The sequence below is a fragment of the Halichoerus grypus genome, chromosome 9 (assembly GCF_964656455.1).
Source record: "Halichoerus grypus chromosome 9, mHalGry1.hap1.1, whole genome shotgun sequence".
Taxonomy (NCBI): Eukaryota; Metazoa; Chordata; class Mammalia; order Carnivora; family Phocidae; genus Halichoerus; species Halichoerus grypus.
This window is the reverse complement of record NC_135720.1, coordinates 7,767,574-7,788,495: the sequence shown is the minus strand read 5'-3', so window position 1 is coordinate 7,788,495 and position 20,922 is coordinate 7,767,574. Positions and strand designations below refer to the sequence as shown.

Here is a 20,922-nt window from a genome sequence, read left to right as displayed (position 1 = left end):
ACAGGGCCCAAGAATTTGCATTTCTAACAAATTCTGCTGGTGCCAATGCTGCTGGTCTGGGGAGCCACTTTGAGAACAAGTGTTAGAGGAAAATCAGTGCAAAATTTCACTTCCCTTGCTGATGGCTTGGCCAGTTTTCATTGTAGAATATTTTAGCGTAGGTTCCTCCAGGAACAAAACCAAGACCACGTCGGTGGGATTTCACATTCCACTCAGCAGACAGGGATTGGGACCAGAGGCAGACTTACTTGCACGGGAAGTTTTCCGGGGTCCTGTTGTGCTTGTGAGGGGTCTGCTCGCTCCAGCGTTGACAAGTATGTCCAGATACAGTGACGGACACCTTCCCCCGGTAGTTCTCCCCTTTGCCCTTCAGACACTGATACGTTGGGCCAGAAGAGGGTGGCGGTGTTGCTTGAATGGGGGTAATACATTACAATGAATATTTTTACAATTAAGAGTGCACAGACAGATGTTATAGGGGAATGGATGCAGGGAACATCTTCTGCTCATCCTCTCTTAGAATCTGGCACTTGAAAATTGTCTACCATTTTCAAAAGAAGTTAACTTGGTAGAATCTATGTTTATGAGATCATCTTATGAGGAACTCCTCCCAGGACAAGACCTTGGGAGCAGACGCTTCTTTCTATTTTTTTCTCTGCTCAGTTCATCATACATGGTCAGGGTCACATATACCGATGATATGACTCCCTCTGTGATGAGTCAATGATTCTCTGAGGAAACCTAACTGGGTGCCACCTGGCATTCCATAAAGCCAAACAACAGAGTCCACTGAAAAAAGGCAAAAATTATCTCCAAGGAAAAGCGTAGGCATACAGAAATCAAGAAATTCTTGAGAGAAAAAAAAGATGACAGAAAGAAAATTTGATATTCATAAAGGATAGTACCAGGTAACCTTCAGAGTCCCAAAGGATGATTGTCAGATCAAAGAACAGGAAGCCACCATCAGGGTCTCCTGCATCTTTTTTAACTTTTGATGCCTGCTCTCATCTAAATGTTTAGTCCTTTGCTACAAATTCTCACAGAAGGAAAATATAAAATTGTTCCTTCTGAGTCATTCCTTCCAAGTCTCCCCTTAACGCTATTCTCCTGCTGCTTTCTCACAAGTTTGGCTCACTGAAAAACTGCACATCCAGAGAAATCTCTTTGTTTATAAAGCATCAGTTACAAGGAACTCTGATACTGAAGTCCACGTACCAGAAAACATGGGTCTGTTGCCCTTTAGCGCTAGAGAAAAGTAGGATTTAAGGGATACTTCCCCCAAACCTACATTCAACTGTACTCCGAAGAGGTAGGAAAAACAGCAACAAAAACATAGTCAGTAGAAGCTCTGATCAATTACCTAGAGTAAACAATAAATTGTTTTAGAAGAGAAATTACATCCCTCAGGACTTGGAGGGCACGTTTTAGGCACAGCACTCAAGCACTGATACGAAGTTTTTATTTGTTTGTTTTTTGGGTTTTTGTTGGTGTTTGTTTGTTTGTTTGTTTTTATTCCAAGGGCAGAACAGGCGAGGATCCCCGGGCCCTGGGTGTGCAGTATACTTACTGCAGTGCGGGATGTCACAGAATTCCCAGCGTTTGTTGAGATCCATGGTGAAACACCACGGGCGGGGCTCCCCATCAGGGTTGCGGCAATAATTCATCTTCAAGTTCTTGTTTGGAAATCTGAACGGGCAAGAAGGATTTTAATAGCACTGAACATTTACATTTACGGCCGAGAATCTTTTCAAATGAGCAATTATTGAGCACCTGCTGTGTGGGACGCACAGTCAGGCATCCAAGGAAATGACTGGATGCAGGCTGTCCTCAAAGAGATAACAGTCTCATTAGAAAGATTAGCTCAATATCCTGAGGGCTGTTTAACAGTTTACATGTGCAAAAAATCACAGAACTTTATCATTTTAGCCATCCGGAAAATTAATGGAAGCAAACTCCAGTTACTTAGCAGCAAATGATGGCATTTTTACAACACAAAGTACCCACTGACCAGGGATTGTCATCTAATACACAGTACGGTCAAGAAGTTGGCATCTTCATAACTTAAAGGAATGGCCCTTCTTGTCTGCCAGGTCCTGGCCCCGCTAGCCTTCAAGCTTAGAAAAACTGGGAGGGACAATTTTTTAAAATTTTTTAAAATTTAAATTCAATTAATTAACATATAGTGTATTATTAGTTTCAGAGGTAGAGTTCAGGGATTCATTAGTCTTATATAATACCCAGGGCTCATTAATTCTAAACTGGGAGGCACAATTATGCACCTGTGAGCACCTGGCCAAATAGTGCAGCAGGGAACTCAGCAGGGAGCTCAGCAGGGACCCAGTGACTAAGAGTGTGACATGCATGGCAGGTCTGTGGCGTTCTCTGATACTCAGTCGGGATGGAGAGAGCAACCAGCAGTGGCTTGAGCAAACCTCTTCTAGTCTCTGGAAAGTGAATCTACCCAGTCTGGGCCTTGAGGTCCTTACTATGCTTCTTCTTTGAAGGGAAATGGCAAAGCTGTGTTGTAAGCTAGCTATATAGTATGGGAGGTACAGAAATTCAGCGGAGCTGTTTTCCACAGTGAAATCTGTGGCTTGGTCCCATTTCTTACAAGTTTTATAAGCCCCATTATGGTTCTGTAGTTGTCGTAGAATCGAGAGACAGAAGAGAAGCAGCTGCAGAGAGGGAGGCATTTTCCAGTACAATTAATGTGCCGCAGAAGACCTACTCTAGGAATCATCCTTGCTTTCTAGATCATGGATTCTGATTCCTACTATAATTCATGGTCCCCTTTGAAGCTCTGGTGGAAGTTAGGAATCCTCACCCCAGAAGAATGCACTGATACAAATATCCATAAAACGTTGGGGGATTCACAAAATCCCTAAAGCCCATCTGTAGATCACACATTAGAAAGCCTTGAATCTCATCAGTGTAAAGGAAAAAGAAAGGAATAAAGAGAAGAGGGAAATATTCAGAAAATAGAGAAGTGAGATGTATCCTTATTTCTCAAAATTTAATGTGCACACGGATCAGCCAGGAATCTGGTTATAATGCAAATTCAGATTTGGAGGCTCAGAGAATCTGCATTTCTAACAAACTCTCAGATGGTATCCCTCCTCCATGGGCCACGTTTTGAGGAGCAAGAATGTATACCTCACTTGCAGTCATGTGGGAAGATACAAATTTTGAAATTCAAAACTTCAGATGCCTTCGCTTCCTGAGGAATTTGAAAATATCTAAATCACATGAAATGCCCCGTAGAGCCGCAGAGTTGTAAACATCTCATTTCTTTCCCAGTGAGACTTACTTGGAAGGAATATATCCATGAGCATGTGGGGTTTGAGAGTTCCAGGCTTGGCACTCGAGTCCAGACTTGGTCTTGGAAATTTTGCCCTCATAATTTTCCCCACTGCAATGCATGCATTCATCTGCACAGAATAGAGAAGGAAGAGAAGAAGGATGAAAAATGGAAATGGATGAATCACAAAAGTGTAAACCTAGAAATGTCTCAAATACCACCTGCTACTTATTCATTTGTCCTTTCCAACAATCGTTTGGGAACCAAATTGGCTGTAAAGACTCTTCTAATACAATCTAAAATGTTGTTCCCTCTTCAAATGGTAAAATCAGTGTATTTTGGTCAATACCCTCTCTTATAGTCATGACAGCATCCAGAAATTCCATAATGCCCTGTCCTCAACCTGGGATGCATTGGCCCTTGGTGGGTGGGAGGGGGTTGGGGGAGAAGGTGCATATAGTCTCAGAAATCTGTAAGTTCTCTATTAGGATTTTTAAACATTGGTAGGCCAATGTTTATTAATGTCCCCAATGTTAATTAAATGTCCCCATGACATTCCCCTCACTTCATCTCAACACATAGGCATTTTATCATGTCACATCGTCACAAGAGAAAGAAGGGAGAATATAGTCCAATAAGACATGGAGGTGGGGAGACCACATTCACATAAGTTCCATTATAGTACATTGTCATGATTGTTCTCCTTTACCCTCAGTTATTGTTGTTAATCTCTTTCTATGCCTAATTTGTAAATTAAACTTTGTTGTAGGGGCGCCTGGGTGGCTCAGTTGGTTAAGCGACTGCCTTCGGCTCAGGTCACGATCCTGGAGTCCCTGGATCGAGTCCCGCATCGGGCTCCCTGCTCGGCAGGGAGTCTGCTTCTCCCTCTGACCCTCCCCCCTCTCATGTGCTCTCTCTCATTCTCTCTCTCTCAAATAAATAAATAAAATCTTAAAAAAAAAAAAAAACTTTGTTGTATGCACATACAGGGAAAAGAAACCATAGTATCTAAAGGGTTCTGTACTGTCATTCACAGGGGGTCTTGGAAGGCGTCCCTTGCGGATAACGGGGGACCCCTGTACTGAGAAGCATGCCTGGTTGTTTTTTGCTTTCTTACATTATTTAAAAACTGCAACTTTGGTTTGGAATTATTGAAATAACATGGTGCAGCAGAGTAATAAATGATTTTCATTTTTTTAGGTACTAATAAAGAAAACCAAGGGGGACTTGATATAAAACTGATGCTTTTGTGTGGATTAAAGACCAGATGACCTCACAACATCGCATACCAATAAAGCATCTCTGCGGTTGGAACAGATAGGAGACCTGCGCTGTCGCATGGTGCAAAAGCTATCCGCATTGTTGCACAAATTCTGCCCTCATCCATTCCCCTTTTCCACCAATAAATGTAGCAGAAAATAGGAAACGAAGAAAATTTTTTCAATAGGAGGTCTTAAACTTTTTTAGCATTTACTCTTTTTTTTTTTAAAGATTTTATTTATTTATTTGACAAAGAGAGAGAGAGAGAGAGACAGTGAGAGAGGGAACACAAGCAGGGGGAGTGGGAGAGGGAGAAGCAGGCTTCCCGCGGAGCAGGGAGCCCGATGCGAGGCTCGATCCCAGGACCCTGGGATCATGACCTGAGCCGAAGGCAGACGCTTAACGACTGAGTCACCCTAGCCTTAACGACTGAGTCACCTAGTCACCCTAGTAAATGCCCCTAGCATTTACTCTTGAGGTACACTATTAAATTGGTTTTTCCATGAAGACAATGGGTTGCTGGTTTAAAAACTGGTTCATTGTTTAGCTTTGATGAAACAACAAAGTCTACCACATTAAATTAATACATTTATTTGGATTTTATTTTTGTGGTTTCATTTAAAAAAAAAAAAGACTTTATTTATTTGGGACAGAGAGAAAGAAAGAGAGAGAGTGGGGCAGGAGGGCAGAGGGAGAGAAAAGTCCCAAGCAGGTTCTCCACCTGTGTGCCCTGATTCTGTGGTTTCATTTTAACTATTTAATTACAAGTCTGTTTTTTGGCTTTATGCCGTGTAAGCGCTTTAAGCATAAGAAGTTGTATCTAGAATTTACATCTAGTTTGATTATTTGTACATATCGACGTAACATTTTAATTAAATAATTAAGCTCAAAAAGGAGGAGGGTCTGAGCAAATTTTTGGTCTTCCCAAGAGGTACATACCTTACTTGATTTTGTCAAACATGCCACTAGTTGGTTTTTAATTAAATCCCTGTAAGGGAATCCTTTGCAGCAAATTACAGGTAAAGGGCAGATGTGAAAGCATTTTCTAGAGGCATGCCTGACCTTCACACTCGGGAATGTTGCAGTAGTCGAACCTCTGGCCCGGGTCTGTGGTGTAGCACCAGGGCCCTTTCTCGTCGTTGTCCGGGTTCCTGCAGTAGTTCTCCTCCAGTCCCTCCAGGGGGTGCTTCTGGGGCGTGTATCTGTGCAGGGCGGAAAAGAATCCCTCACTATCCAGTGGACCCTTGAACAGCATGGGCTGGAGCTGCATGGCTCCACTTATAGGTGAATTTTTTTCAATAAATACGGTACAGTGCTGTAATGTTTTTTTTCTCTTCCCTGTGATTTTCTTAGGAACATTGTCTTTTCTCTAGCTTACTTTATTCTAAGAATACAGCACATAATACATGAAACATACAAAATACGTGTTCATTGACTGGTTATGCTCTCGGGAAGGCTGCCAGTCAACAGTACGCTATTAGTAGTTAAGTTTTGGAGGAGTCAAAAATTATACACGGATTTTCAACTGCACAGGGGGTCAGTGGCCCTAATTCCGTGTTGTTCAAGGGTCAAATGTATTTTAAAAATCAGTATGCTATTAGGAAGGCAGAATGAGAGGCTATTCCCATGGGGTTCATGCATTTCAGCTCCGTTGTCTGATTTCCGATTCTCTACTGGTAGGCTGTTTCCATACAGTAGCTAATATTACCATTATCACTATATTGACAGCCGAGTCTTAGAAGTAGAGCCAAAGTGTTTTTATGCACAGTCACTAGAAATACAAAGGCCTCAAAGCCTGCCAACTTCTTGATTCCTTCCAAACACCTGCTTTTGTCAGTTGCCCTTCTCCCTGAAAAAGTAGTTGTAGTTAATGCCGTTCTGTCTGTGTGAACTCTGCACAAGGCGATATTGAAATCTTTCTACACATTCTCTCATTTAGCCTTAGTAAAACCCCTCTCGGGAAGGTCTTATTATCCCTATTTTACAGATGAGAAAATTGAGGCCCAATGTCAAACATAATATATCTTGCCTCAGGGCAAACACCTAATAAGTAGCATCTCAAGTTAAAATCTGTCTGTCTGATTCCAGATGTGTGGGGGTAGGTAGTTAAGCTCACTTCCAGTTCTAGAAATGAGTTGCCGTGTAGAGATGAAAATTTGATCGAACCCCGAGACTTAGAATCTAAATGGCAAATTTCGTTTCTGTGCTTCTCTGCACCTGTTTTTGGTAAAGTGCACCTCCCAGGGCCTCAATGTCCTCCTCTGCAGGGGTCGAGATGGCCTAGACTATCTCTAAAGCCCCTGACACTCCATGATTTGGCCATTTGGTTTAATCATTTTTTCTCTATAAGCCGTATGTCTTGGGAATATTATATCTGCCCATCTCATAGAGGTATAATAAAGGCAGTTTGATGGGGGAGGGGGGTAGCAGACAATAAATGCCTACTTGATAAGCATTGTCACTGAGAATGGGTGAGAAGTGTTACTGTTAATGCCGCCTAATGCCATCCTGCAGGAAGCACAAAAAGAACGACACTAAAATAATTAGTAGGCAAGTTACGAGATCATCTGGTTTTCATTTATATTCTAGTTGCTCCTTTGCTCCGCCATGTTGAGGCGAGCAAGTGGTGAGGGTTTTGACTCGGTATGTTTGACTTAGGCTCATTCAGCCCTAAACATGATCATCTTTGCTCTTTTCTCAGACTCCCCCTGGCATTCATGGCTTTATTGCTCTTTTTCCTAAGAGTCCTTCCACATCCTTGGTCTTCCACAACAGGATATACACAAGAGCAAATGGAAAGCAACCATTTTCTGCTTTTGTGCTATAAGTAACTGAACCGGTCTACCTCGACATCAATAAAGCTCTCCCCGTACCTGCTTATTCACATCATCTGGTTTGATTGAGAAGTAATGGGATGATCATTCTAAGTATCATAGGTGAATACGGAGATGAAAGTCTTACTTAGGTTTGTGCGGAGAAGTGTCACTCCATTTTTGACAGGCAACGCCGTCCTTTGTTTTGGACATCGTCCCCCTGTAGGTCTTCCCATTGCCAGTCTTGCACTCTGAAAGATAGACTGAAGGGGGATCCACACAGTGGGCAAGCCCTCCGCAAGAAACACCACGAAGAAGCTTTGTTGAAAGGACTCGCATAGGAGACACCGTTTTCCCAGTCTCCGAAAAGACAGACTTTTGCATCTCCCATCTGTGTAAAAGCTATAGTTCACTGAGCCGTTTGGTGCTTTGATTTATTTATTCAAAGCTACAGCCCCCCTGTGTCCCAGGTACCGTGCTGGGTGCTGGAGACACATGGAGTCTAGAATGGAGTCCCTACCATCATGGAGCTTATGTTCTAGTGGACTCAGGGGGCTGGTTACAGAAAGTAATCGAGGTAACCCTGCGGGGAAATACGTAACAGAGAAAACAAATAGCGCGAGGACAGAGTGACAGGGAAGAGGGACAGGGGCTTTTCAGGCAGTGGGGGAAGCAGACTTTTCAGAGGTAGAAAGAGATGCAAGCCACTTTTTTTTTTTTTTTTGAGGCTCCTGGTATTTTAAATATGAAAAACTGCCAAACAGAGTTATACATTTTAAATGTGGACAGTAGACCCTCTCAGCTGGCCTCCACTTTGCCAACTCACTGGTTAGCCAAGAGGCTCCAAGCTGTTTTTAAAAACACACGGTCAGACGCCCACCTATGTCCCACATGTGCTGAGGTGGGCACCTGGGGCTGGCGGGGTCACCTTCCAGTGTGCCCCCCAATTCTGTCCCCACCAGGTGGGGTTTTTGTTTACAAGAGTCAACTATTTTCATCGTCAAAACTTTTTACCCAGCTATATTTGATTAAGGATGATCTAAACTGAGAAATGAATGTGAAAAAAAATTGCTTTAAAAAAAACCAAGATGAATGTTTTTAAGGACTGGAAAGACTTGAATAGTTTTTTAAAAGGCTATCAAGCCCACTGAGCGTAGTCCACTCATATGGTTGGCTATAGAATTTTGGGTGGGAAATCCTAAAAATATAAAGATATTTCACAGTCAGATTAATAGATGTCTCTAGACCTTGCTCCACTTCAAAGAGAAGGAAACCAATTCTCCTAGGCAATGTGCTTAGAGGATAGTTTATGCAAGGAATGAGCCAGGTAACTGCTGTCGGTAGCCCCATATTCAAAGAAAGAAACCTCTACTCTACATCAAAAGGTGCCAATGTAAATTGCGTTTTCTATGAAAATATAAAATATTGAAGGTATATGTGTGTCATCTTTCATGATTGCCCACCTTAGCCAAGTTTTTTAATTAATCGATCAATTATCTCGGGAAAGTTCTTTTAACACACCAATAGCAAACAGATGCTTTTAAACCCAAGACTATGTATAAAGACTGCAAATGCATCTTCACTGAGAGCGATTATTACAGTAGACCTATTACACTGATCAAAAGTGTAAATTCAAGGTACTTTGGAGGCCCGGGGTGAGGGGAGGCTTTTCAAAAAAGGTGATGCTTGAGTTGAGACGTAGGAGGTGAGAACAAGCGAGGGGCCTTGACCGCAGGGTGTGTGGGAGGAACAGACACAAGCCCGGTGTAGAAAAGCCTCGTGAACCAAGCAAATGGGGTGGGCTTAAATAACACAGGCCCTGGTAGCTTTCAGATAAGTATCTGGATTTTATTCTAAGGGCACGAGGAGTTTCAAGCAGGGAAGTCACAGCCCGTCACTGGCCAGGCCATGGTCATGGTGACCAGTGACGGTGACCACCTAGACCTTGGTGGCAGCAACAGCCGTGCTGGCCAGGGGCAGATGTGGGTGTGATCTGACACTGAGTGTTCCCAGAAAAGCCCAGGCAGGTAATTTAGCGGTGGGTCGATGAGCTACAGTAAAGAAACAAGAGCTGCAGAATGCCTGACTTTTGACTTTTTACCTCTCTTTTGTTTGTATGTACCCACCAGAGTTTATATAACCTTTTGCTCCTTTCCATCACCTTGAAAACAAGCAACTATTCGACTATTCAAACTAAGCCTAGCGGTCACCCTCCTCTTCTTTCTGGTTAACAATTTACAAATGATTTATTTAAATGTTAGCATTTTGCAGGGAAAATCACACCAGCCCCCCCCCCCTTTTTTAATCTAGTAGGTAACCGTAAAAAACTCATCCTTTACTATTTGTAAAAACGAATAACTTCAACAGATAAACTTTAGGTTTGCTCTGCACTTTAACCTCAAGAGTTAGGGATAAACAGTGATAAGAAAAGGAGTATGGCAGGTACACAGCTAATTCAACCTCAGAAGATGAACCGATGCATAGAAATAATCCTAACCTAAAGAAATACTTCAAAAAAACATATTTACATATTTAGAGTTTTGTGTTGAGACTAGAGAGAATGTTGCAGGTTATTGTGAAGAACAAGTGAAAGAGGATGTTTCTTTAACATCCGTGATACAGAATATTTGGAGAGCCGCATAGTTACTATAAATGGTCCCAATCCCAGCCAACAACAGACTACAGGGTTGTTTTTAAAGGGTCATATATTCACTTAAATCTTCAGACATACTTAATGGAATTTTGCATCTCGAAAAAGTCATACAATTTCCATAGGAATCAAGGCCATCTGTTATCCTAAACAATGGGAATATTGACCCAGAATTTTCAAGGAAACTATGGAAAAGGAACTGCAGCTCTTGCACATTTTCAAAAGATCACATTTCCGAGTCTGAGGGAAATCGAGACCATGACCGAAAAACATTGGAAATGTTAAAAAATGAAAGTAAAGATTTTGTCTGTATCCAAATGTTACTGAGGATTTAAGACACCTCAGTTTTTCTATTTCCGCAGGCTTCAGTCCAGAAGCTAGGGCCCAGGGACCGTGGTCCCTGCAGCCAAAAAGCCAAGATCATAAGGAATGCTTAGATTCCCCTCTCCTCAGAAATAAAATAAAATAGTGACTTATTTCCCGGGCCCTAGAAGTAGACATGATTTTCAGTCCAATTCCTTCCTTTTTAAAGCAATAAAAATGAAATCTAAAAGGTGAAGTCATATGCTCAACTTGACCAATGGGATTAGTGACCAAATCTTATCCTGAGTCTGAATTCAATTTTGCTGCATGATATTGCCTCGGTTCTCTGGTCTGATAAACTACAGAGATAAAAGAGGAGGTGGGGAGGGGAGGAGAAAGGGGAACAGAAGGGAGATGGGTGGGGAGGAAAAGAAGAAGGAGGCGACCAGGATAAGGACGAAGAAGAAAACATTGTACGCACTTCTCTTTTCGAATAAAATCACATCTCTCATCCTGAAGACTATAGAAGACTTGCTGTTTTCAGCCATGATCACACATTGTTGCTCTTTACTGTGATACTGGAATGACCTGCAGAAGAAAATCAGGAAACCCCCCCCCCAAAAAAAATGATTTCCCCTATTTAAGGAAAGTAAACTTTCGTTAATAATTAAGAGACTCAAAAGATAACTGTATCTCTTGATGGCTCAAGGAGTTTGGAATGGTTACTTCCCATTAAATTTGGCCTCGTATCAAGGAAGTGCTGGAAAAGGATACCTCAACAGGTAGTTCCTCTTGTTTCCTTCTCCCTTTACCTTCTCCTCCTCCAAATGTTCTCTCTTTCTATTTCAACTACTTTGCTCTTTCTTCACTTATGTGCTAGAATATTTGCTTTTGTGTTGGAAAGAAGCAACTCTGATTGCTTTGAACCCCTATCCAAGATCGTCTATGTGACTTCTGGACTCCTAGAATTTCCCCTTCCTATAAAGTCCCCTTGACTTTAGCCTCTACATGTCATCTCCTTTCCCTTCACCTCACCCCACCTTGCCCATCCCCGTGGCCCTGCTGTGGACATCCAGTCTGGCATTCAAAGCCATCCACGACTGTCTTTCCAGCTCCATCTCCTCTATGAGCCCTTCTGTCACCGATGTGGTCCATTCGGGCCTGTTCACAGGGCCACGTGGCTCCCTGGGACCAGAATGCCTCCTGCCTGTCACCCACCCTTCAAAGCCCTGCTCAGTGCCTCCTCCTCCCCAGGCTTTCTCCAGCCCTCTCAACCCTTAAGAATTGTTCTTTCCTCTGAATCTTTATAGAGCACACATTGATTATGTCACTTATCGACACCTTGCCTCACATGTATTTTTAAAAAATTTTTACATTTATCCAGCTTCTGTGACAACACCACAAATACAAAAAGGCAAGCACTGGATCTTGCAACTATACAAAGATCTATCATAAACTGATAGAGATCATATATATCAAATATGTTGGATCACTGCATCTCTGCTTTTTTGTTCGTTAGGCTGGGACATGTCCAGTCACAGGAACCTCATTAAATATTTACTGATGATGATGTCAAAAACTAGAGCTCAGAATGCTAGCTGGTGATGTCATGTGTAGAAATAACATCTTTTGGGGGCATTTTTTCTAAAGGGGACATGAATAAACTCTAACAAGGAAATGTTCGGATGGCTTCCTGATCCAGGGAGCAAACACAGATCCCAAACTCCAATCCCATGAAATGCCTCATGCCTCTTAAATCCTGTTTTTGTTAATAAATCCCGGAGCAAACTCCTCGTTATCAAAATAATAGTGTCTCAAATGGCAACCTTTCCACCAGTGAGCAACCGCCAAGAGATACCTGCAAATGAATTCTGTTTCCTCCTCACATTTCCTTGAGCATTCTTCTATGCTTCCTGATGATAACTGCTTCTTAGTGAGGCTGAGTATTGAAGCCCCCTGCGTGTTCACATAGTCATCCAGGGGGTCTCCGTGACCTGCAAACGGAAGGTGGAAGTGGGATAACCGGGTAAGATCCATCATCAGGCCTTTGTAATCCTCTATTTGCTGTGCATCAATCACATAAAACTTGCTGTTTTCTTGGAAAGCAGAACAGGTGTCACGAGTAAAAAATGTTGAGGCAGGAAAACGGTTCCACTATTAGGTCGCATTATATTAAAAGAGCAAGTGGATTGATAGATTGATAGATTAGGATTCTTTAACAACTTCTGTTACTACTTTAATGGCCATGAAACCTTAAATAAGAATAAATTTGGTTTATTTGCTATGGATTGCCGTGCCGTGATGGAACAGGAAGAGGCCACCAGCACCCCCCATGTTGGCAATTACTGATGTTGGTTTGTCCATCCCTGGCTGTAAACCCAACTTGGAGGCCATTACTTGATTGCCAACAGTGTAAGCTTTGGTTTTGACTGTTACTTAGGCTGATGTGACATTCTCTGAATGGTTCCACCGCGAGATATAAAAATGTTGGTGAGTTGATGATTTTAATAAATAAGACCTGAACTAAATCTCAACTACTCTCCAAGATCATTCTTAAACTGGGCTTCGTACGGTGACAGCTCACTATGAATTAAATAAGAGAAATCATTTTCTTCCACAATGTTTCTGGCATTTCTGAGGAAATGATAAAAAAGCAGAGCCTGGGATAAATACTGGCTTTAATTTTTCTGGGAGCTAAAATCGGAGTCAAAGAATCTGTCCGAGGGTTTCTCTGCCCCTTGCTAGGGTAGAGTGTGTTCCCGCAAGAGCTACTACAAGGAGTGTTCTCTGTTCCGAGGCCCCAGGCAGCGCCCGAGCTGGCTTTGACGGCTCTACTCCAGGCCTGGAGATGGTGGCTTCCCTGTTTTTGGTGTGGAACCCTAATGATTCTCCCAGGGTGAGAGGCCAGATGAGGTTAATGAAATGAAGACAGCTAAGCTGCCTAAAGTTTGCCTAAATGGGATTAGGCAACATGGCAGCCTTGACCACCTCCAGGGGAGTGGCAGGGACCAAAGCCAGGCTGAGCGGGTTGAAGAGTGACCAGAAGTCATGGACCCACATGAGAAGACAAGTCTTCAGGAGCCTAGCTGTGAAAGGAGCTCTTCCCAGACAGCTTGTGCTGTCACAGAATTTTTTTTAAAGATAAGACATTCTGGAGCATGTTTAGATACTGATGAAAATTATCCAGTAGGAAGGATCATTAGAGGTCAGCCCCTCATTCTCAGAAAGGCCCTCCCTGCCCACCTGCGAACACATGGGACACAGAGCCGATGCATTCTAAAGACAGAGACGAGTCATCTTCTGGAGGCCATGCTCCCCTCCCTCTGCTATCTGTCCTCCCCCAACTTGTCCTCCCTCCAAACTGGAAGGTGGCTCTTGAACAGGAAGTTGGCTGATGTAATTTAAACTTAAGGTACCAGAAAGCACTAGAAAAAGGTTTCAAAGGATTATGGAGAAGGAGAGGTTTTAAACCCAGGTCCATTCCTTCATCCTGTATTTCTCCTGATTTGAACTCTTATTTCCAAGAAGAGGTATGCTTGGGTAAATTCTATAGATCAGGCACCTGGGTGGCTCAGTCGGTTAAGCATCTGCCTTCGGCTCAGGTCATGATCCCGGGGTCCTGGGATGGAGTCCCGCATCAGGCTCCCTACTCAGCGGGGAGCCTGTATCTCCCTCTCCCTCTGCCCCTCCCCTGCTTGTGCTCTCTCTCTCTGTCTCTCTCTCTCTGTCAAATACATACATACATACATACATAAAATAGTAAAAAAAAAAAACGACGGCAAACAGTAACTCTGGAAAGCGTATCCTATAAAGACTCAAATTAGACTTTCTGAAGAGTTCTTAGAAAGTTGAGCAGGCTGGGGTATAAATGATAACAAGACAAGAAAATTTCCATTTATATCACTCTTTAATTAAGTTACCTTTGATTATGTTATTATATTTCATAGCAAAAAGCTGCTGAGACCACCTTAGGAGCTGATGTCCCAAAGAAATATCCCAAAAAAGAATACATTTTTTTCTTTTGTGCTTGAAAAGTTCTCCCGCATTATTTTCTTTTCTTCAACTTCAGGGCTCTATGGCAGTGGGGTGTCGTACAATGTATTGGTTGACCAAGAAATATTAAACACACCCTTTTAGTAAGAAATTATTTTTAGGGCACCTGGGTGGCTCAGTCGGTTAAGCGTCTACGTTTGGCTCAGGTCATGATCCTGGGGTCCTGGGATCGAGCCCCGCATTGGGCTCCCTGCTCAGTGGGGAGTCTGCTTCTCCCCCTCCAACTCTCCCCTGCTCACGCTTTCTTTTTCTCTCTTTCTCAAATAAATAAATAAAATCTTAAAAAAAAAAGAAAAGTATTTGTATATTCGAGGCCAAATGTAGATGTATGTTGTTCCAAAACATATGTATTACATTAATAATGTGGGTTTATTTTTTTTATCACTGTGGTGTGTATATTTACACCCATGCTCATGTGTTTGAAAAAAAAAAAAGACTTAGTGGTTTATGAAACCATGAAGAACAGCTGTAAAAGGATAGTATTTTTCCTCTCCCCAGTCACGTTTGTGCCCTGGAAAGATGAAACGCGTCCACAGAAACAGAGAGTAAATGCCTTCCTTTCAAAAAGAGCTTATGAAAGTCTCCCCACAAGGTTGGCGAAAACCTATGTTAATCTTATTGCAGAAGAGTTTGCTCTCCCATCTTGGTGCGAGCCACTGAGTCAGCTCCTGGCGTTCCAATCCCGTTGCCCGTAGGCTAACATAGAATACGCATACCTATGCCCCCACACACCACCATTTCCCACAGAAATCTCTGTGCAATCTTCTGCTCTGTATTTTCTTTGGTATTTCTTTAAACGGCTCCACTGACTTCAAACATATTTAACTCTAATTTAAAGTACAGCTTACAAAATTTTATCTGGCAATTCATAAATTGAATTTTAAGTATCCATACATTGTTTATGGGAAGAACTACCAGCATCATGTATGATTCCATTTAGAAGAAATGTCCAAAAGAGGCAAATCAGAGACAGAAAGTAGATTGGTGATTGCCAGGAGCTAGGCAGGGATGGAGGTGGGGGGAGGGGGTTTGGGGGTGACGGCTAAGAGATGTGGAATTTCTTCCTGGGGTAATGGAAATGTTCAAAAATGTATTGTGGTGATGGTTGCACAACTCTGCAAACCACTGCATTGTATGCTTGAAATGGGTAAATTGTATGTGAATTATATTTCAATAAAGCTGTCAAAAAAAAACACAAAACTATAAGGACATGCTTAGAATATTTTAAAGGAAGTTTAAACTAAGCTGAAAAGCGAGAAGAGCACCAGATTCCTCCTAGAAAAGTCTTGGCTTAAATTCTGCTTTCTTCACTCTCTGGATTTGGGAGTTTGGTCAAAAGAGAAATAACCTCATTTTCCTAAGTACGGATTTCCTCCTCTGTAAAATGGGGATGAATATACTACCCTACCTACCGCATCAGCTAAATAAGCAAGTATTATCTAAGGACACACACACACACATATGTATAAAAATGTGCCTAGCTTCTCTCAAGCACTATGTGAAGGTTTATGGAATTCCTACATGCATACTTCATTTGGCAAACCGACGCGCGTGGTTTCTCCAGGCAAAAGGAGCAAATCCTAGACATATGGAAGGCTCACGTCAAGCCTCAGCAGGCAGGGAACCCCCACAGACTGGTCAGAAAACACAAAGAAGTATTTCACTGCTTACATTTGAAAGTGAAGAGAATACGACACACTAACAAAAATGGTCTCAGTTAATGGAACTGAGAGCCAGGCAAGGGCGCCAAGAACTTTTTGGGCTGCTGGCTATGCAAGCTATTGTTTCAACTACAACAACCATCACTGGCGAGCAATCTTGTCGATTTAAAAAGTCATTCATCATTTCCCCTGCCCACTGGTCTTTAGCATGCATGGGGAAATTAAGCTCAGTTCTTAAAGAATTTTTCTTTTTTTTTTTAATGTTTATATATTTTTTAAAGATTTTATTTATTTATTTGAGAGAGAGAGAGGGAGAGGGCCCAAGCAGGGAGAAGGAGCAGAGGGAGCAGGAGAAGCAGGCTCCCCGCTGAGCAGGGAGCCCGACGTGGGGCTCGATCCCAGGACCCTGGCATCATGACCCGTGCTGAAGGCAGACGCTTAACCGACTGAGCCACCCAGGCGCCCCCTCAAAGAATTTTTCAATCATACGTGTAGATTTTGGTTTGGGATGCTCGTGAATCAAAAGCTAAATTAAACAAGCTGCACAGAAAGCCATCATGTGATCTATTTTTAGGACATTGCTAGGAAAAACATTTTAATTAAAATTTTAAAAAATCCTTTGTCTTACCTGATTTCAGAAATAAAAGAAGTAGAAGGACCACTTCCTTATGTTCCATTTTTGGGACTGGGTTGCCAGCAATGCCCAGAAAACTGGGTGTCCCAATCCCGAGATGTTATTGACTTACCTGAGAGGAAACACATCCACAAATAAGATAATCACATGGAGTTAATTATTTTCTGAGACGCCCATTGCCACTGTGCTCTGAAGGGTTCAAACATTACCTCGGCTGGCGGATCTTACAAAATCCAAATCTGTAATAGATGCTGGGAAGTGGTGAAAGCAGCCCCCCCCCCCACCACTGCCCCAGGCTGCCTTCTTATCTCCTGATTCCTCTCCCCCCCGCAACCCGCAGCCCACCATCTTTCCCACTCGGTCTTGTGTCCTTCGTCCTCTCCTTCCCTGGCTTAACATAGAAAGAAAAATCACACTAATAGCCAACCTTTGCTGAGAACTGGCCTAGGCCAGACACTGTGCTGAGAGGTGCATATGCATAGTTTCATTCAACCTTCAACACAAGCAATATTAATATTTCCACTTTAATGAGGGCACTCAGGCTAAGATAGTTTAAGTTTCTCAAGGTTACTCAGCCACCGATGGTTGAGACCGTGGAGGCCTTAGATTATAAACATAAGCTAAGGGCCTTGTCATTCACATCCCCACATCTTACCAAACAACGTAGAAATTACTAGAAAGTTAAAATATTTATTATTACCAAAATGTCTTTATGTCCAGTGGACTCACATGTTTTCCATGATTATAAATTATGTTGTAAAAATACTGGTCTTTTCCCCAAATAATTCACAGTGAGTTACATTCTCATCCTCAGAAAATAAAGCAAGAGGGGTAAAACTAAGTTTAAAGAGTCTGTCTCAAGTTTAATTGTTGGTTCTGTACTTTTCCTCTGACTTAAGGCCACAATCACCAGGTAGTACATGCTTTAAAACTATTTCAGATTTCAAAAATATTTAGGAGTAGTTCAGTGGATTTTATTTTACTTGTGAAGTAAGAACAAGAAATACTCCTGTCTCTAGGCTATGAAATTTCTTTCTATAAATTAACTAGCGAGGTGTAGAGGTCGGCACCAAGCCTCCTGCAGAATTTCCTGGGATGGAAGTACTGTGCAGAATTCTCAAGAACAAAACATGTTGGAGAACAAGAAGGTAGACTATTGTGAGCAGAGGTGTGAGTTAATCACATTTCCTGGTTTTCTACTTTATCCTAGCTTTCTTCTCTCCTCAAATTCTTCGGCCTCCCTCACCCCTCCCTGTCCCCAATTGGCCTGGTTTACTAAAGGGGACGCAATGTGGAAGCAAGTTGAGGAGTCAGAACTGGGAAGACTCTTTTTCTTAAAATATTCAAAATGCCTTTTAGGGGGATTATGTTGATGTGTTTGAGAAAGTTCTTTGGGGGGGAAAAAACAGACTTTACTAATATGTAATGATTCCCATATGCATTTATTTCCATTTAAAATATTTTAGTGTTGGGGCACCTGGTGGCTCAGTTGGTTAAGCATTCGACTCTAGATCTCAGCTCAGTCTTGATTTCAGGGTCGTGGAGCCTACTTTAAAAAAAAAAAAAGGAAAGAAAGAAAGAAGGAAAAGAAAGAAAGAAAGAAAGAAAGAAAGAAAGAAAGAAAGAAAGAAAGAAAGAAAGAAAGAAAAAGAAAAGAAAGAAAGAAAGGAAGGAAGGAAGGAAGGAAGGAAGGAAGGAAGGAAGGAAGGAAGGAAGAAAGGAAGAAGAAAGAAAGAAAGAAAGAAAGAAAGAAAGAAAGAAAGAAAGAAAGAAAGGAGAAAGAAAATGAAAATATTTTAGTCCTGCCTCGTGGATGAAGCATCTCAGGAACAATGTGCTCAGAAATTCTACATCCATGTAATGTTCCTTTTCCTGTTTTATTTTTTTATTTGGGTGGTGGCGGTATGCCTTTTGCCCCCTTTCCTTCTGGAAGCTTTTAGAACGATTTGATTCTACAAATGTTATCTTGTAAATCAAGTTGCCCTGCTATGGTCTTTTGACGATACGTTCTTCACCACCTTCATAATATATCAGTACCATGAGAGCACAGATAGACATGAAGCCGAATTTGGCGATTGTGCCATCAGATACTATAGTGTGTAAGGGAAGAGCAAAGAGGAATGGATCACACAGGTGTATGCTGGAGTGGGGGCATAAAGACTTCCATTATGGCGCGGCCCTCCATGATTTAGCTCCAGAGGCACAGGGTAGGCCTGAAGCAATGGACTATTCTAGATAGTTCATAGGAATCCCACACTGGCACCGTAGAAGGGTATTGGGCAATGGTTTTGTGCAAAGTTGTAAGGATACTTAATTCAAAGTAAGTCATTTTCCACTTGAAAGAGTGGCAAAACCTGAGGAAAGAAAGAAAGAGAGATCATCTCCGCACACTATTAGCAAGTTGAATAACTTCTGAGATGTGTATTCTTATTGAGTTCAATTCATTAAGTATTTACTGACCACCTACTGTGTGTTGGATTCCTTTAAGTTTATATAAAAGGTACATATCACAGTCTCTACCTAAAGGAAGTCCAGGAAATTTCTGCATCTAAGATTTGTGAAGATTTCTGCTGCACTTGTTGCCAACACAAGGACATCAAAGTAAGATGGAAGATAAATCTAATTTCCTCAGCTCTGCCCAGTGTGGGGGCCTGCAGCCGAGATCCACTCAAGTGGATCCACTCAAGTCCCTTAGAGGTAAGTTATGAACACCCCGGGAGGTCCACCTCACCAGGAGAGTGAGGCAGAGATCCCCCGCTCCATGCCACCTGCACCCACCTTGTCTGAAGAAGCTGTGATCAGGTTACAACTTTCCAGGTGACATGCTTTCACAATGCGTGAACCTTATGTTGCTGGCTTAACATTTGCATCTGTCACCTTTCCCTACTGACTGTCCCCCTTCCTCCAACCCCAGCAGAGTTCGTCCCAGCCCAGAATTTCCCCTCCAGGACCAGTCATTCTAAGACAGCTCATTCCTTTTACCATGACCATCGCTGAGTATCCCCAATAAGACCATGTATTTCAAAATGAAACTAGTCAAAAATTAATGAATCCATTAAGGGTTCAAACAAAGTCTACCTTCATGGTTGCAAGGATTCTAAGCAAGTTTTTCCTTGCCCTTGAGGTCAATTTGCAAACTGCTTTTACTGTGTTAATTTATTAGGGCATATCAGCTCGGAAACATTGTCCTCATTAATCTGAAGGTGGTTTTCATTTCTGTATCCGACCTTTTCTTTCAAATTTGTTAGCCTTTGTTCCTTAGTCTCTGGGACTACGGAATGAGCTACTTATCAGCTCTCAGCTCCCGTAAAGAGATAGCAGGGCTACTCAGTTAGCACAGGGGTTAAAATGTAACCTGTCCGGGCGTACTGTCTAAGTAAGACCTCACTAATTCAGTGTTCAGCAAGGTGATATTTTCTTAATTGAATTGTGCTTGCGGAAATCAAGATGCTTATTCATTTTTGAAAAACAAATTAGTCTTTATTGGATACCTCCTCATTAGATTTGTTATCTGCTTAAGAAAATATTAACAGAGAAGAAGATAGTCACTCTCAGATAATTTACCAGCCCCCACTGAGTCAGCACTAGGATTCCCCAGAGATTTAGGCAAGCGTCCTTTCTGCTCTGAGGTCCAGATTCACTACAGATCAAACAAAGAGAGAAACCAGATCGTCTTTCTATCCTTAAAATTCATTATTGTCTAAGCTAATCCTCACAAAAGTCTTTTTTTTCATAGTACTTGAAAGGAACAGGACCTGTAGAAAACACTAAAATATTTTAAGAAAAAATAAGTATATATAAAAACTGGTGAAATCTGAGCTAGGTCTGTGGACTAGTTCATTACACTGTACCAGCAGCAGTTTCCTGGTATTGATAATGAACTTTGGCTATGTTAAGTTCTTACCTTTGGAGGAGCTGGGTGCTGGGTAATGGGGATACCAAACCTCTTAGCATTACTTTTGTAACTTCTTATTGTTTATAATCATTTCAAAATAAAAAGTAAAAATATCTATTTATGCATATACATATATATTAGTATATATGTTGATATATTTGTATACATATGTATATATTTGTATGTACGTTTATATATTTGGCTATATATGTACATATTTGGATACTCGTGCATACATATTTGGGTATGTATGTATATATTTGGATATACGTGTACATATTTGGATATATATATGTATATATTTAAGAGGACTCAGGATGATGTAAATGCTTCCATAATATTAAAAAGAACTCTT

The 20,922-nt window shown here is 41.8% G+C and overlaps 1 protein-coding gene across 2 annotated transcripts in view; it reads right to left on the bottom strand.

The window, feature by feature from the left end:
• The window catches only part of PLG (plasminogen), a 39,053-nt gene extending 22,263 nt beyond the window's left edge, over nt 1–16,790 (bottom strand). For both annotated transcript variants that reach the window (XR_013441030.1, XM_078054501.1), the window contains exons 1-8: nt 16,667–16,790; nt 12,183–12,318; nt 10,806–10,912; nt 7,520–7,634; nt 5,621–5,760; nt 3,308–3,428; nt 1,568–1,686; nt 249–411 (exon numbers count right to left, since the gene is read on the bottom strand). Coding sequence is in view for 1 of the 2 variants with exons in the window: in XM_078054501.1 (XP_077910627.1) it covers nt 249–411; nt 1,568–1,686; nt 3,308–3,428; nt 5,621–5,760; nt 7,520–7,634; nt 10,806–10,912; nt 12,183–12,318; nt 16,667–16,715 (950 nt within the window). In the remaining variant the exon portion in view is untranslated. The remainder of the gene's footprint in view (nt 1–248; nt 412–1,567; nt 1,687–3,307; nt 3,429–5,620; nt 5,761–7,519; nt 7,635–10,805; nt 10,913–12,182; nt 12,319–16,666) is intronic.
• Nucleotides 16,791–20,922: the final 4,132 nt, after the last annotated feature.